Raw genomic sequence first — 17467 nt, 5'->3', positions numbered from 1 at the left:
ACGCTCTACAAATAATCAATAGCCAAGTTTCCATCCACCTTTCGCGCTATTTTGTTATCGACAAAGTGAAAATGCGAAAAATAAAATTACGACATTTGACGCCTTCCGCTCGTTTCCATTCAAATAGCCTTTTATCGATAAAAAGGGTGTGCGTGATGACGTCATGCATAAAAAAACTCTTTGTCCCATAAGTCCCTAAAAATAGTTTTGTTAAAATGGTGAGAGTATTTAGACAATTCATTAAAATTAGCTAGTTTACTATAATTTTAATTAACAAATAAAAGCAATCAGAAGAGGAGGAATTGCAATGAAAAGGAAGCAGTTGCCCTTCTTATAGGACTGTAATATTGGTCCTGATCAGGGCTGGACTGGTAATCTGGCATACCGGGCATTTTCCCGGTGGGCCGATGCACTTTTGGGCCGATCAGGTGTTAAATGGCCATCGGGAGAACCAAGTGGGCCGGTGGTTCAGCCGCGAAATGTGCAACAATGAGCCGCTGCGTTATGCAGAACGGACCACAAAACGGTGCTGCGATATGCAGAAAAGAACAGTGAACAACCCCCCCCACCCCCACCAACCAAAATCATGCATTCCAACTCTGGCAATTTGCAGCGGTTCCGACCCAAAGCGGATTGTCATGGCCCTCAAGCTGGCGACCTGCACCAAGTAGCGGGGGGGAACTTTCGGTCTTAGTATAAGGACCATCCATCGATGTGTATATGCTGTGTGCACAGATATTAAAGAAAATAAAATTATGCGGTGTTATATCAGGGTTTACATTTAATACATTTCTGATATTCAATATTTTGAACAATCATCGAATCAAAAGCATCGCCATCACATCTTCATTATGTCCCACATATTTCTCCAGCAACTTTTAACGACCAACTGAACTTGATTATCATCTAAAATGTATTTTTGCTTCAAAATGCAAATGTATATTTTCTGAAGAAGTAAATGCGATCCAAGGTAAAGATGGTTAGATTAAAAATATTTAAACGTTTTAAAATGTTAAAAAGCTTGTTTTCTGAAAGTGAACTCAGCATTGGAAAAATAGTCCAGCTCTCACACATGATCCGTCTTGTCAAGTCCAGCTCTTACACATGATCCGTCTTGTCAAGTCCAGCTCTTACACATGATCTGTGAAGCAGGTGGAGTGAGAGCTGCCTGTAGTGTGGCAGGTGGAGTGAGAGCTGAGGCAGGTGGAGTGAGAGCTGCCTGTAGTGGTGGCAGGTCGAGTGAGAGCTGAGGCAGGTTGAGTGAGAGCTGCCTGTAGTGGTGGCAGGTCGAATGAGAGCTGAGGCAGGTTGAGTGAGAGCTGCCCGTAGTGGTGGCAGGTGGAGTGAGAGCTGCCTGTAGTGGTGGCAGGTGGAGTGAGAGCTGAGGCAGGTCGAGTGAGAGCTGCCTGTAGTGGTGGCAGGTGGAGTGAGAGCTGAGGCAGGTCGAGTGAGAGCTGCCTGTAGTGGTGGCAGGTGGAGTGAGAGCTGAGGCAGGTTGAGTGAGAGCTGCCTGTAGTGGTGGCAGGTGGAGTGAGAGCTGAGGCAGGTGGAGTGAGAGCTGCCTGTAGTGGTGGCAGGTGGAGTGAGAGCTGCCTGTAGTGGTGGCAGGTGGAGTGAGAGCTGAGGCAGGTGGAGTGAGAGCTGCCTGTAGTGGTGGCAGGTGGAGTGAGAGCTGCCTGTAGTGGTGGCAGGTGGAGTGAGAGCTGAGGCAGGTGGAGTGAGAGCTGCCTGTAGTGGTGGCAGGTGGAGTGAGAGCTGCCCGTAGTGGTGGCAGGTGGAGTGAGAGCTGCCTGTAGTGGTGGCAGGTGGAGTGAGAGCTGAGGCAGGTCGAGTGAGAGCTGCTTGTAGTGGTGGCAGGTGGAGTGAGAGCTGAGGCAGGTCGAGTGAGAGCTGCCTGTAGTGGTGGCAGGTGGAGTGAGAGCTGAGGCAGGTCGAGTGAGAGCTGCCTGTAGTGGTGGCAGGTGGAGTGAGAGCTGAGGCAGGTCGAGTGAGAGCTGCCTGTAGTGGTGGCAGGTGGAGTGAGAGCTGAGGCAGGTCGAGTGAGAGCTGCCTGTAGTGGTGGCAGGTGGAGTGAGAGCTGAGGCAGGTCGAGTGAGAGCTGCCTGTAGTGGTGGCAGGTTGAGTGAGAGCTGAGGCAGGTGGAGTGAGAGCTGCCTGTAGTGGTGGCAGGTGGAGTGAGAGCTGAGGCAGGTGGAGTGAGAGCTGCCTGTAGTGGTGACAGGTGGAGTGAGAGCTGAGGCAGGTCGAGTGAGCGCTGCCTGTAGTGGTGGCAGGTCGAGTGAGAGCTGAGGCAGGTGGAGTGAGAGCTGCCTGTAGTGGTGGCAGGTCGAGTGAGAGCTGAGGCAGGTCGAGTGAGAGCTGCCTGTAGTGGTGGCAGGTCGAGTGAGAGCTGCCTGCAGAAGTGAAAGATTTTACCTCTCTCAAAATATTTCTGATAGTTTATAATCTTGAAAAAAGTGTAGAATTCTGTTTTCGACTACAGAACAGGGTAAGGCTAATTTAAGTTTGAGAAATGAAAAGGCATATATAGGTCTAATAATTTTTTTATTTCTAAATTATTTCTATAATTTAATACTTTTTTCATTTGGTAATACATTTTTTTAATTGAATGCTTTTTTTCATTTGGTAATTTATGGTATTTTATACAGGGAATTTTGCCGCCATTTTTTCAAAAGTAGACTAAACAATAATTTTATAGAATTTGGCTTTAAGTGTTCAAAAAAATTTAAAAAGCATGCTGAAGCTTTTCACCGGCTAGTATTGTGTATTTATTCTTAATTTAAAACACCTTTGTGCACAGAGATGATATGTTTTATGTTTTGTGGGCTAATTCCCCGACTGCCGTCTAACGTCACGTGACACTACATTTTTTGCGTTAATGCCAATTTTATCGACAAAATATTATCGTTTCCAAAAAAGAATTTTGTGACATTTGATGTATCGACATAGAGTTTATGTGCTTGAGTTAAACGGAAATATATTATGTCGACATTTGTGACATTTTAGCGATAATGTGCGTTTCCATCAGCTTTATTTTGATGCGCTAAAACTTTTATTTAGGTTGATCAAACATGCATCTACACACTCATCTCATGTGTCACCGATGGTTGGTGTCCACGCTGTGGGGTCACGGAGGTCACTTTAGGAGCTTCAGTGTCTCAGCATCCAGTAGGACTTTGATGCCTGATGAGGTGATCGAAAATACGGGAAGAACGGCGTGTTTAGCACTGCAACTTTGGCTCAACCAATGGTGTGAGTTTAGGGCGGGGCCATCCGTTTTTACAACCAATGGAAGATTGTTTGGAATGGAGTTTTCCGCATTCTGTTTTTGGTGATGCTATTTGCACAGAAATTACACACTTCACCTTTAAAAAAGACCATGTGTAAACTGCAGGAGTGTTGACAGTGTGTAGTTTTGTAAAACATTTACTTCATGCATCTGTCTTATATACATTTTAAGAGTGAATTTATTCAGTAAACATTTAATGCCAGCTTAGCTGTATGCAAATTCATGTACTAACAAACCTCTTATGAGACACGTAGCATGCTGGTACTGGCCTGACATGTATTTATTTATGTATTTATTGTCTGTATAGAATGGGCTGTTGACTTGTTGAGTCCTAATAAAGATTATCTTTCTTTAATGTTTCTTGTAGGTGGTTATGGAGCGGCTATTATGGCCGTGATACCTGGCCCACTTAACATGAACCAGTCTGACAGTGAGTTTCCATTAATCCTGGGTCGTGATGTATCTGGAGTCATCATGGAATGTGGCCTGGAGGTTAACTACTTTTAACCAGGAGATCAGGTGCACTATTCTGTAATTATTCCAATGTTATAGTAGTATAGGCAAATTTTGTTTTCTGAATTACCTTTGAGGAAAAGCATCTTGATAAACTTACTTCAGATGAACTTATCCCTTCAGAAGTACAGGGCAATGAAGCTTTATCAAGGATCTGCTTTAGTCACAGTGTGTTCTTTGATAATCTATCAAATTCCATAAAAACTAATTTATGGAACTAATGCAGTTGACCTCAGAAGCCCACTCATGTTCAGATCATTTCCTTAAAATGAAAAGCAATTATCAGACATGTGCTAAAATGTTTGTCTGTTTCCATTTCCTCTGTCAGGTGTGGGCTGCTATTCCTCCATGGAAGCATGGTAGTCTGGCAGAGTTTGTAGTACTTAGTGCCAATGAGGAAATATTCTGTCTCAAGTTTTGTAGATAAACAAAAATGAACAGGTACAAACATGTAACACACCTCTCATTTACATATGAAGATTTAGAGCACAGTTCTGCAGGCTCCACTTTGTGTCCTCCTTATAAAACGTTACTTGTTCGTGTTTCAGGTGTCACACAAGCCCAAATCGCCAAGTCATGTTGAAGTGTCAGCAATTCCGTATGTGACTGTGACGGCCTGGTCCTCTGTCATCAACAGTGGCGGCCTGAACAAAGACAACAGTGCTAAGAAGTCCTTGTTGGTAATTGTCTGTTGCTCCTGTCGAGTCAAGTGGGAGCATGTGCTGTTTTTTATTACACATAGGAGAGCATACAACATAGTCTTAAATGCACAGCAGCAATGCATTTAATACAAATGTGCAACTTTTATTTGGTAGATTCCTTTTGTTAAAAAATAATCATACATTATGTGCAGGAATTCTCATCTGGGATAAGTACTTAAGGACACAGACATGTCTGTGATCTCAGAGGTGAAAACTGTCTTTTCCTTCATCATACAGTGTGCTTATCCTCGGAGGATCTGGAGGTGTGGGAAACTTCACTATACAGGTGACATTAGTTATAATGATAATGGGAATATAATTTTTTTTTTCAGTTTCATTCTCCTGATATTGAGTGTCCACGATATCAAGTAGGCCACTTAAAGCCCAAGCCAAATTATAAATGATTAAAATGGAGTCAAATAATTTGTGGATTTACACAGCTGTTACACCGAAGCTGTGGATTACACTGCTGGACCATTCAAAAAACAACCACAGACTTTACAAAGTTAGTAAACATGGGCATCCAATTTGTATTTTTGGTGGACGAGAAGGCTCCAGATCACATGCCGGTCCTCTGCTTGAGCTCGCTTTTACACTATAATAAAGTGTGAAAAAAATAGGATAAAAAGAAAAATACAGCTTTTATTTATAACTGTGACCTTTTTTTGTGTACTCTATAAACAGTGTATGGAATGTTAGGAAAATATATGAAAGCTGTTCCTAGTAATAGATGCATGTGGGGGATTTGATGACAATCTGGTTTGCTGTCAGTGGCTTGAGGTTTCAGCAGGAAATCCACAACTCTGTCCCTCTTTCTCAGCTCTCTGACATTAAACCTACACAAACGTCTTGGTGCTTAATATCAATGCGAATGCTTTCAAATAAAACCAAATAATCAAACATGTTCTCAACTCTCGTTGAACACACAGGGGATAGTTCCGACAGACTCATTCATATTTTATATATTTGTGTTTTCCAAATTCAGGCTCATATCAGTTTCTGACGCAATTGCACTCATACAGGAAATAGCTGACACAAACACATAAGCACAACTTGCAGTATCATCTGATGACCCAGTCAATGGCTATAAATGTATATTACACTGTCAAATATTTTCCTTTCAAAGGCAGGGCCTGTTAATGCTTTTAGGGACAGAAGAAATTAGTGAAAAAAACTGAGAAGGGAATGGATGAAGAATGGAGGAAATGAAAGTGTAAAAGGATCATTTTTTATGTCAAGTTAAAGATGCAGAGAAAGAATGTTGCTCAGTAGTAACTCTGTCTCTCTCTCTCTTTCTCAGCACGTCACAAAAGGATTGCACTAAAGCTGGGTTTGTTTTGCTCAGAGTTGTTCTTCACTGGATGACATCAGTAAAATGGTTGCTTCTGGAAAGGTACGGCAGTGTGTTTTTGATGTGTGTGAGGAACTGCTTTATATTTTCTGTCTTAATACTTCACTGGAGTCTTTCAAATCTTGTGGAGATGATCATTCTGTTCTTGATTTCAGTCTTCAGTGAGGAATTAGTTTGGTATCAGACTATGGATGTGGGCTCTGATCTAACTGAGTCAGAAGATTTAAACACTTCAGAAAACACTACAAAGTCTTTATGACACACTATTTAAGTGTTTAAGCACAAAAGTGTGCATTTATGTTTATTTAAGCTCCTGGTTATACATTTTTTATGTCATCTTGGCAGTGTTCCATGCTGGGAGCAACAGTATGAGCCACCCTAGCAACCGGGCCAACTGGTTGCTTATGAAGCCTGACTGGAGTCACTCAGCACACCCTGGATTCAAATTTACGACTCCAGGTGTGGTAGTCAGCGTCTTTACTTGCTGAGCTACCCAGGCCCACTTCTATTAAAATTATTGGGAGAAATTAGAAAGCTCAACCAAGAAACTCTGAGCGCCCAACTGTCAACGGATATAGAAAGGAAGTACCACCTTACAGTTAAAAGAGCCAATATTAGATACAGACATCATCTGTCAGTCAACTCGAAAACATGCATGCACATTAGCTATACAAGTGTTGTCAGATTTTATTGCCGATTTGAAATATGTTCTTTGATCGTAATCTTGACCAACCATTTTTGAGATTTTGGCTTTTCTCCATTCAAGTAGATATGAGCTTCACTGGCATTACTCGAAATAGCCACCCAAAGATGGTCGATAGTGGACTGACTTGCCAGAAAGACTGTTAACAGTCACTGTAACAGTGTAATATATATATATATATATATATTATACACACACACTCACACTCACACACACACACACACACACACACACACGTGTGTCTATTTGAATGTATAATTTATAAAATAATTAAATGCCTTCATAAAAGCAGCACATAAGGTTTCTTTCTATATTGTCCTGTAAAATAAACTGTTTTGTTTAAACAGTAAACAGGATAATAAACTGTATTTTTTAAGTTTATACTTGGTGTTACATAGGGTAACATAAGACAATCTATCTCATCTTCTATTTCTTAGAAAACATTGAGCAGTTAGGCCTGCATGTCCTGTTTTTATGGTAACCACTTTTATGTTTTCCACTCTTGACTTGGATTTGTGATTACTGAGACTATTTTGGGGAAACATGGTCTCAGTAGATAAATGTTTAATACTGTAGCTATTTAATTTGATAATATATTTGGCTTGTTTATTTGGTCAGACTTTTATCTTGGGCTGATTTTTTATATTTAACTTTTAAACTGGTAGTGTATTTTATTGCTCAAGAGTACATAAGTTACCGCTTATGGTTTGCTTCTTGTGGGGGTCAAACCAGCATCCTTCCGGTTTCCAGTTCTGAGGCTTAACCATTATACCCATAGACATTATGTCTATGATTATACCACACCCAACAAGTTAAGTGTACAATAGCACCACCTAATGAAAAGCAAGCGCAATTAGATTACATTGAGTGGAATATACAGTGGATGAGCTTGATTAAAGGAATAGTTCACCCAAAAATGGTAATTCTCTCATGATTTTCTCACCCTCATGTATGAATTTCTTCTGCAGAACACAAATTAAGATATTTAGAAGAATATTTCAGCTTTGTAGGTCCATAAAATGCAAGTGAATGGTGCCGAAATTTTAAAGCTCCAAAATCCACATAAAGGGAGCATAAAAATCCTGGTGGTTCCAAACTTCTTCCATTTACAGATGACGGAGGTCACTGTGCTCATTGGGACCTTCAATGCTGCAGAAAGTTTTCTGTACCCTTCCCCAGATCTGTGCCTTGATACAATCCTGTCTCGGAGGTCTACAGACAATTCCTTGGACAAAACATGGCTTGTGCTCTGACATGCACTGTTAACTGTGGGACCTTATATAGATATGTGTGTGCCTTTCCAAATCATGTCCAACCAACTGAATTTACCACAGGTGGACTCCAATCAAGTTGTAGCAACATCTCAAGGATGATCAGGATACACCTGAGCAAATTAACTCTTTCACGATGTCATTATGGGATATTGTTTGCAGTTTTCTGAGGAAAATAATGAATTTAATCCATTTTGAAGTAAGGCTGTAACATAACAAAATGTGGAAAAAGTGAAATGCTGCGAATACTTCTGGATGCACAGTAATTTTAATTTATTTGTAACTTGTGGACATATCTCTCTTTTCTGTCCAACTTTTTGTAATCTTTTTTTTGTGGTGGAGGAAGTGTTCTCATTTGCTTAGGTGCCTCAAGCTTTTCAGAAAGTGGAGCAGGGCCATGCTTGCAGAAAAATTGTGGTTACCATAGCCAATGACCAGGAAGAGTAACCATGGCAACCAAATAAACAAACTTGTGATGGTTGTTCCATATCACCATAGTAACAAGGCAGTGTTTTTAACCAATAGTTTAAAAAAAAAGGCTCAAGTTTAAAGCTGTTAAACATGGGCTTCAACATTTTCCAATCTCTGCTGAATTAAATTACTTTTCATCTAAAAAAAAAAAAGTTGAATGGAGTACATTTTTATGATGTCATATACCAGTGTTTGCTAATCCTATGATCTTATTTGCATGTCTCAATAATAAATTATTTGAAAACAATACAACAAACTCACATATTATTTCAAATGTAACCATATATTTTTTACATTTGTTCAAGAACCTACAAAAGTGACATCACATTATAAAAGAGATACTTATTGATCACTAAAAGGATTAAATCTTTAGAAAATGTACACAAAAGCAGGGCAAACCCTTTCATAGGAGAGAATGAAAGAAAGCTCTGAGAGAAGAATGCTGATTTAGGATCAGCTATTTTTTCAATGAATCCAAGTAAGTGTACAGGAGTGAACTGATGCCAGATCAGCAAGAATAAACGGAAACGTTACCAGTTTAATTATGAGCTGTTCAGCATATTGCTGCTTTCATATTTAAATGTGAAAAACTCACATTAACAGCTTCAACTGTAACATATGTGGATAAGGTTCTACATTCTGTTTTGAGTGAGTGGCCTTAAAAGGTGCACTCAGTAATTTTTTTTTTTTGTCGATTAAAGAAAGTTTTACTCCTAAATAAATTAATTGTAATTTTGAAACATATGTATAAAATCATAACCACTCACTTGAGATGAGGACTATAGTCATATCAGTAACCTTATAAAAGTGGTTTTATTCTACATTGAGAGGGTCCCCTCACAGAGGCTGCCATTAAGAATCACTTGACCTGAACACTGTTTGCTTAATCACAGTAAACATTTTGTTACTGGATACTTTCAATCTTGAATTAAATTAATCATGGCTGATTGTGAATAATGAATTTCTACAATGGCATCTGTACCAAAAAACTATTGATTTTGAATGATGCTGCATCCACACCACTAGGTGTCACTAAGTCCAATATGACACAAAGTTACTGAGTGCACCTTTAGGTTGCTGCCTTACACTGAGAATAATATAAAAAAAAACAATCACCTAAAGTGCAGAGACAAAATATTAAAGCTACAGTGCCCCCTGGTGTAATATAATATTGCCGTCAGGACTTTTCCTATTGTGTTCCTCTGACTCTGCATATTAACAGCCTCTGCGTAAAAGTACTTGTGCTGGGCAGGTCTAAACTATGATTACATGAGCACATCATGTCTTAACCATCTTAAGTTAAAAAAGGGACCTTGATATAGTTTGAGGAAACACTCATTCAGATTGCGGTAATCTAGTTTCATGTTTTTAAAAGATGGATCCAAAGTCTCCCATACAGGTCCAATCCAGGACAGTAATCCAATCATTGGCAGGGCTTTGATCTTAAAAGACAAACTGCAGAATGGCCTCACTTCCTTCAGAGTTTCTGCTTATCATTAAGGAGTGACAGAAATGTGTTGTGACTCGGACTAAAGGATTTCCACAGTCCACCTCTGGTTTGCTTTCTGTTCATTGAAGGTATTGAGAATCACCTGGTTTTTATCATACTGTTGGCCACCTGGATGAAAAAAAAAAAAGAAGGATAATAAATCAAGAGGTTAAAATACATCAAGTCTTTTATCACCACCTGGCTTTTTCCACACAAGAGTATTTAGATTTAAAATATATGTATTTATATATCTTTATCTTGCCATTTTCAATAATACATGACTGGCAAATGTTTACACACTAGATGGCCACAAGATCGCACTGATGTAAAGTTATTTTTGACCTCGGTATTTGAAAAATCCTGGTTACAGCCTTGGGTGTGATGTGACAGAGTGTGTCTTCAGTAAACTCTTTGTGAGATCATTAGTGAAATGAGGATGGGAATATTCCTCATATTGGATGCTGGCTGAATTTGTTCATTCCTTCTTTTCTTTACACCTCATAAGCATATTCAAGCACATGAACTGACCTTTGACCTCCAGCACAAGTTCAGGCTTGAGGTTGTTGCGTATGATCCCGTCTCCTGTGATGCTCCAGAACTGATTGTCTTTGCCTGGTTCAAGCGAAATGTTTAATCTGCCACCTGCCATTACCACACTCCCAGAGGTCTCCACACAACAGTCCTCTACCATCTGCAGACAGACGAGGGGGAGGCACTCTTATGGAGGTGTGTTTAACTCACATTGACCCTCATTCATATATATATATATATAAAATTCAATTTAACAACCTTTAAAATTAGATTGTGTAAAGGTTATGTAAACATAATTTTTGGTCTTTGCCAAGATGTGTCAAAAGCAGCACACAGAGCAATAGTATTATAGTATAGTATAGCAGCTCTGTATTTCAAGCTGAATCTGGTGTTTGAAAAAGTGATCAAACTAATAAGTACCTTGCAGCGCAGTAGTCCATTCTCATAGAACCAAATCTGCTCTGGACCGTCAGATTCCTCCAGCACTTGGACCCGGAGCAGTTTTATATCCTCCAGGGACCCAGACAGAGACATCATGCATTCGGTCTCTGCACTACGCAGCCGGAAATAAACACGTTTCTGTTGAGAAGGAGACAGAAGTCAAACATGCCAGTCTTAACACTGTTAAATGGTTTAATACTGTGGGGGGGGGCACATCTTCTACATTTGCTGCTACATTTCATACTTGCTCTTCATAATTAACTCTCACGCCTAAGCACGAAACTATACAACACCCCACTGTCTCTGGAAATATTCATCTCTCAACATAGCCATTTATCGATGAGTCATCATTAGAAATCATTTAACATATAAAATATTCATCATGTTTCGTTTTTTCTTTGTTATTCCCAGCAATCCTAGAATTCACCACACTTTAGCTGTGGTGGTGATTCATACCTGCAGTAATGGACGCAGAGAGCCAATCCACTCCCAGCCTCTGAACTTCTGCCAATCACCAATCTCGCTGGGATGGAGCAGAACCTGACGACCACGGAAGTTGCTATATTCATACAACACCCATCTGTGATGACAGCATAACACACAAATACAAAAAGATAAATGCATTTTATTGTACATTTCCACACTAAATTTTTCAAATATTAAATAATTTAATTTGTATTCATCTAAGCCTGACAATTCCTATTATATATTTATAATTCATGCTGCATCACTGATACTTCAGAGAAGGACTAACTCCTGAGCTCTGAATATGCTTCAGAAATCACTCACATTCCTCCATTCACCAACAGAGAGTTGACCCGCCCATCAATCCCAGCCAGAGAAAGATTCACCACTCCGTCCATCAAAACTACTTTACGCCCTCTGAAGCTGGATTTACAGAAGAGTGTGATAGAGGGGATAGAAAACTCCTGAAGAGGACATGGGTAGAGAAAGAAACAGAGCATGAGTTTTACAGAGCTTATTATGACGCAACAATCCCACATGTCCCCTCTCCCTTTTCTCCAATACTTACATGTCCTACAGTGTGGACAGAGCTGATTCTGCAGTTTGAGTTGAGCAAGCCAAGAGCCTCAGGGTTTGGGTACTCTCCTTCCTCCAATACATACATGTTATCAGTGAACTGTGGGCCATCGAACACCACCCAGCTTTAAACGCACCAAAAGGCAATTGCTGATTATGTGTGGACACCTTTAAATTAGTATTTTTTTCTTAATAGCTATTTAACATTTTAGTGTCATTCTTATGTATTCCCACCTCCCAGCTAGAACTCTGAAAGACATGGGGTGGTACCCCTCAGGCAGGAATGCCACACTTTCTTCTAAGGCCAGGATATCTCCCTGGAACCCTGGCTCAGAGAACAACTGCAACTGAGATCCAACAAGGGGAAGAGTGGTTAGAACCGCTGAGGCAAATCAGAACACCACACCAGAACGGATCTTTACCCTCATTTGACAGCTGACGAAACCACTTTGATTAGTAGCAAAATGTCTTTGATCTAGTTGACTAGAATAACCAGATCTTCATGAAGGCAATATAAAAGAGTGGGCATGTGCATACACCCCTGGACAGAAACACAAATTCAAACAGGTGTTATTCACCAAGTTCTACATGTCCCTGCCTCTTTGGTGTTTGTTTATTAAATATTTTGGCTAATATGACAGTTCTTTCATTTACTAATATGACTGTACTACCCTTGAAAGCATTTCACAGAATTTATCAGATTTTTTCCCACAACCAGAGCATAAAAAGAGAAAACCGCAGGCAGATTCCATGAAGACCTTGTTTTAACAACAAACAGATATTTATACATAACCATCAAACTCACCTTATATCTGGACAGCCCTTCGGTCTGATCCTGAGATGGAAAAATAAAACTTATGAAGCCATGGACATACAAACACCTATTTAATGTTTTATGGAGTAACAATTTTGGAAGACATTGCATTGGAAAATATAGGGTGAAATAAAATACAAAGTGATTACCAAAACCACAGGCTGAAGAGACAAGATCTTCCAGTTCTTTGCGCCCCAGTCTGCTGGGCTGGCATAGAGACCTTTCCGTAGAACAAACAGCTCACCCGAGAATCGCGCATTCTCAAAAGCTATCCACCTGTTTACAGTCAGATGTTAAACAGTTAGTGACTGTCTCACATTCTGACACCCAGCAGATCTAATCTCAGTAATATGAAATCAATCATAAAAAGAAAACGTAGCCATGTTCAGTTCCACAACACAATGTCTTATTCCCAAGAAGGAAAAAATAAAGTCAGCTGAATAAATTAATCTCACTGAAAAGGTAGGTTAACATATCTGTCATTATTAAATTAACCACATAAACACATCTGTGTTAATCAAAAACACATCTAATTAAAAACACATCTGTGTTAATCAAAATTGCATATTTAAAAGTTTATTCCATGAAAATAATCCATTCATGCCTTAAAATGGCTTCGATATAACTCTACACCATTGCCTCATTTAGTATGTGTGGATCTATGAATATGCAAATGAGTCCCTGCCTCCATCTCCACTTACACCGCTCGCCTGCAGCTCGGGCTCGCTGTGTCCACAGGATAAATCGATGGAACCGTGTTGGGCTTCAATATAAGTTTAGTAGCAATACCCATCTGTTTTTGGGTAAAATTTTCAAAACAGTTCTCTGGGAAATGGCTACTGCAAACCAGAGTTTTCTTTGGAAGTTTTACTGGGATATAATGATTTTTCCAAATAAACTACACCCATTTATCACACATTTATTTTTCAGATCCTTTGGTTATACATGAAGGCTCATCATTTGTCCTTTCGCAACTTTGCATCAAAAAACAACATGTCTCGCAAAAATTCCAATAAGTAGCTACACCTGGCTTATCCTGATACTCATTGCTTTGCCGTAGCGTATGCTATAGATATGGAAAGCTCCACTCCGTAAACTGATGGGACTGATTCCTTAGGTTTGTGACGTATGAAACCCTGGCTGTCTGAATCAATGTTTTTGAGACGGTCTTTGGTACACTGCAGTTCCAAGGCAAAAATGCTCAGCCATGGCCTTGACTGCTGATTTCACTCATGGTATTTCTTCTAGCATATAAAAAACACCATATGGACATATAAACAAGGTTAAAAACTTTACAAACATTTTAAAATATCTAAAAATCCTTTATTTTTAATATTATATTCAACAATCTCAGATAACAATTCTTTCTTCTGCAGTGTAGCTGCTAAAGTGAATGTATGTTGTTTCAATTTCTCTATAGAGAGCCAAGTCAAATATGCAGATCATGCATGAGCTGTAACAGGAGCAGCCGAAAAAGAAGAATGTCTTTATAGATTATAGATGGTTAGTGTGTCACCCTCTTTAAATTAAACTGTGAAATGTCAAGCAAACAAGATCAGATAAGAGTGATTTGCAGTTTTATCTTATATTCAAATTTGTATCTGTATCATTTAATGCAGTCACACCCTTCACTGTTTATGCAGCTCTACAGTGGCATGCCTGCCTGTGAATGAATGTGTTTGAATGCCATCTTGTCTTTGTGAGACAGGATATTTTTGTGTGTCTATTTGCATGTAAAAGAGAGGAGAGAGAGGCAGTAGGAGTGTATGTCACACCTGGACTACAAAGTCTTTGATTAAAAGATAATTAGTGTGCCTCAGGACACCTCAGCCATCTAGCTACTCCTTTACATTCTCATCAGAGCAGACATGACTGTTTTAAAATTATCCAATATAGGAGTTACAGAGAAGTGAATCACAGACTGCACTATTTCATTGATTACACTCAGATCTAGTTTATAGATGATGATCAGATTATCTAGTTCATAGATCAAAAGATAGATCACCCCAAATTTTTTATTATGTCATCATTTACTCATGTCGTTCCAAACCCGTATGACTTTCTGCAATGGAACACAAAAAGATATGCTAGGCAGAATGTTAAGAGACTGATAGTCTCAGTTACCATTAACTTCCATCTTTTTCCATTCAATGAAAGTGATTGATGACTGGGGCTAAAATTCTGCTTAACATCTCCATTTGGGTTCAAGAAAGAGATACAGGTTTGGGACAACATGAAGGTGACTAAATGATGACTGAATTTTCATTTTTGGGTGAACTATTTGACAGATCTGCCCTCTTGTAATTAGAGATACATGTAGCAATTTAACAATAATAAATACCCTTTAAATTTGGGTAACTATATTACCAAAATGATGTTCACCAAATATATATCTGTAGACAGATAAGAAAATGGGTCATTAAGGATTTCACTAATAGATTTACTACTTCACTAAGGTCAAGGGCTAAGATAGAGAGAGAGAAGGGGGAGAAATTGTGATGCCTGAGAAAGGAAAGATTAGTGGTAAATGAAGAAAAGAAAGGAATAGGCACTCACACGCCAGAGAGGACTTCCATAGATTGCGTTTTAATGCTGAAGCCAGTGTTTTCCATGTTGATGACAGGTTCCAGCAGGTCCACATTCATCCCTCTTTCGCTGAATTCTAGTTCGCTGAACATTCTTACATGAGGAGTCATATAATCCTACAGGACACAAAACCATGAAATGACTTCACTAAAATCACTGCTCTAAGAATAAAGTACCATACCTCACACAAACACAAGGTTTTGTACTGTGTGATATAGTATACAGTAGATTTTGATACCAGCTCATCCTTGCTGTGACGTGGTAATGCTGTGCACTATTTATCTAATACTCATCATGTAATTTAGTGAGGGTTTCTGTGTACATACTGCTATTATAGGACATATAGAGAAGAGCCCGTCTCCCAGTCCACCCCAGTCAGTGAAGTCTGCATACTCTCCCTCCTCCAGAAGATACTGGTGACCATCAAATCCTGGTGCTGAATAGCCCACCCAACTGTGTATAAAAACAAAGAAAACACAAATCACTTTCAGATCCAAAAGATAATAGGGATATTCACATGAAAACCTGTCCAGGTTGCATTTCACAAATAAATAAATAAAAAAATAAATATGGATAGTAAATTTTGCATAAAGAACATTACCATTAAAACATTTTTTTTTTTTGCATTAACATTATTTTTTACTAAACTTGAGCACATTTCACCCCATCCATTTTCATGAACTTAATGCATCCTGATATAAACATTTATCAGCTTTATGAGTTTTAATTGTCATTATTTTTAATGCTCAAAAAAGCCTTTTTTTTTTTTTTTTAAATAATAATTTAATTAAATAAAACCCATCAAATTAAATTGTGCAATGTTCAACAAAAAAGTAAATTAATAAAACTTGAAATATTTTTTAAATTTTTAAGATTACTCATATTTGATGGAATTTTGTTAAGAAATTGAAATGCATGAATATTAAAAGAATTTGATTTGAGTGAATGGTAATTCCTATGACAAGTAAAAAATTTGTTTTAAATTTAAATCAGCATAATTGAAAGGTAATGCCTCAACATAGTAGGCTATCATGATTAATACATATTTTACTAAATAAATTATTTAATACATTTAATATATTTCCCATTAGAGAAAGTCAAATATCGCCAGTTTTGTGTTTCTAAAATAGACAAAAATGTATAAATTCACTCACAGGCCACTCAGAATTTTCAATGAGCCCACAGAACTGAGCCTCTTGCTCTTCTGCACAGGTGTACTGTCAGGACATTCGCTCTCCTTTTCTGCACTCTTGTCTTCCTCTTCTTCATCAAAGCTGTAAATGTCCCTTTCAATTTCTATGCACTTCCCTTGGAACATCGGCTTTTCATACAGCACAGCCTGATTTGAGAAAAAAAAACATACTTCATAAAATAACATGCTGTAAACTTTATTAACTCCTGATTTCTGAAACGCAGTATAAATCTAGACCGTGACAAATATATGCTGACAATATGGTATACCCATATGTATGTGTGGCCCTGGCCCAAACTTCTTCTGATATGACAGACTTTAACATAACCAAAAGCTACAGAGATCATGGGGATCATTTATAATACAGCAAATAATCTAATATATTCAGCACTGGACCGTTTTTTTTATGTGCATTGTTTCTTCAATGCCAGTGAGCCTCAGGCAGAGTCTGCTCAAGGCCTGTCTACTGTGCTCAGAGCCCAATCCGTCAAACATGAGTTCTGGAATGTCAGGCACTTCCTCATATAAAACTCTGAGTTTCAGTTTTTTTAAAATACAGTTGACACAAACTAACCCTGCTTACTTAGTCCATAATAACCTTAATTCACTTTGTGCTTCTGCCCCTGCCTGACATTTGATTAAACTGCCATAACCTCTTTAGCAATATTCAGTTCCAATGAAATAATTATCAGGATCATTCCTGTTATACAGTACATCATATCACTATTATACACTGGTGGCCAAACGTTTGGAATGATGTACAGATTTTGCTGTTTCAGAAGGAAGCTGGTACTTTAATTCACCAAAGTTGCATTCAACTGATCTAAAAGTATAATCAGGACATTACTGGTGTAAAAAACAGCACAATCACTATTTGAAAAAAGTCATTTTGATCAAATCTAGACAGGCCCCATTTCCAGCATCCATCACTCCAACACCTGATCCTTGAGTAATCGTACTAAATTGCCAATTTGGTACTAGAAAATCACTTGCCATTATATCAAACACAGTTGAAAGCTATTTGGTTCGTTAAATGAAGCTTAACATAAGATAGAGATGTGGAAGGCCAGATGT

The 17467-nt window shown here is 38.7% G+C and overlaps 1 protein-coding gene and 1 pseudogene across 2 annotated transcripts in view; one reads left to right on the top strand and one right to left on the bottom strand.

The window, feature by feature from the left end:
* Positions 1 to 3071: 3071 nt before the first annotated feature.
* Positions 3072 to 5202, top strand: LOC127662334 (reticulon-4-interacting protein 1 homolog, mitochondrial-like; annotated as a pseudogene).
* A 4568-nt stretch (positions 5203 to 9770) lies between these two features.
* The window catches only part of LOC127662660 (beta/gamma crystallin domain-containing protein 1-like), a 60317-nt gene continuing 52620 nt past the window's right edge, over positions 9771 to 17467 (bottom strand). For both annotated transcript variants that reach the window (XM_052153948.1, XM_052153949.1), the window contains 12 exons: positions 16356 to 16540; positions 15528 to 15654; positions 15172 to 15317; positions 12765 to 12891; positions 12607 to 12636; positions 12036 to 12148; positions 11794 to 11926; positions 11550 to 11689; positions 11217 to 11340; positions 10740 to 10898; positions 10317 to 10479; positions 9771 to 9917 (listed from right to left, as the gene is read on the bottom strand). In XM_052153948.1, the coding sequence (XP_052009908.1) occupies positions 9829 to 9917; positions 10317 to 10479; positions 10740 to 10898; positions 11217 to 11340; positions 11550 to 11689; positions 11794 to 11926; positions 12036 to 12148; positions 12607 to 12636; positions 12765 to 12891; positions 15172 to 15317; positions 15528 to 15654; positions 16356 to 16540 (1536 nt within the window). In that variant the 3' untranslated portion in view covers positions 9771 to 9828. The remainder of the gene's footprint in view (positions 9918 to 10316; positions 10480 to 10739; positions 10899 to 11216; positions 11341 to 11549; positions 11690 to 11793; positions 11927 to 12035; positions 12149 to 12606; positions 12637 to 12764; positions 12892 to 15171; positions 15318 to 15527; positions 15655 to 16355; positions 16541 to 17467) is intronic.

The sequence above is a fragment of the Xyrauchen texanus genome, chromosome 22 (assembly GCF_025860055.1).
Source record: "Xyrauchen texanus isolate HMW12.3.18 chromosome 22, RBS_HiC_50CHRs, whole genome shotgun sequence".
Lineage (NCBI taxonomy): Eukaryota > Metazoa > Chordata > Actinopteri > Cypriniformes > Catostomidae > Xyrauchen > Xyrauchen texanus.
The sequence above is the reverse complement of the archived record's forward strand: the minus strand, read 5'-3'. Positions and strand labels throughout refer to the sequence as shown.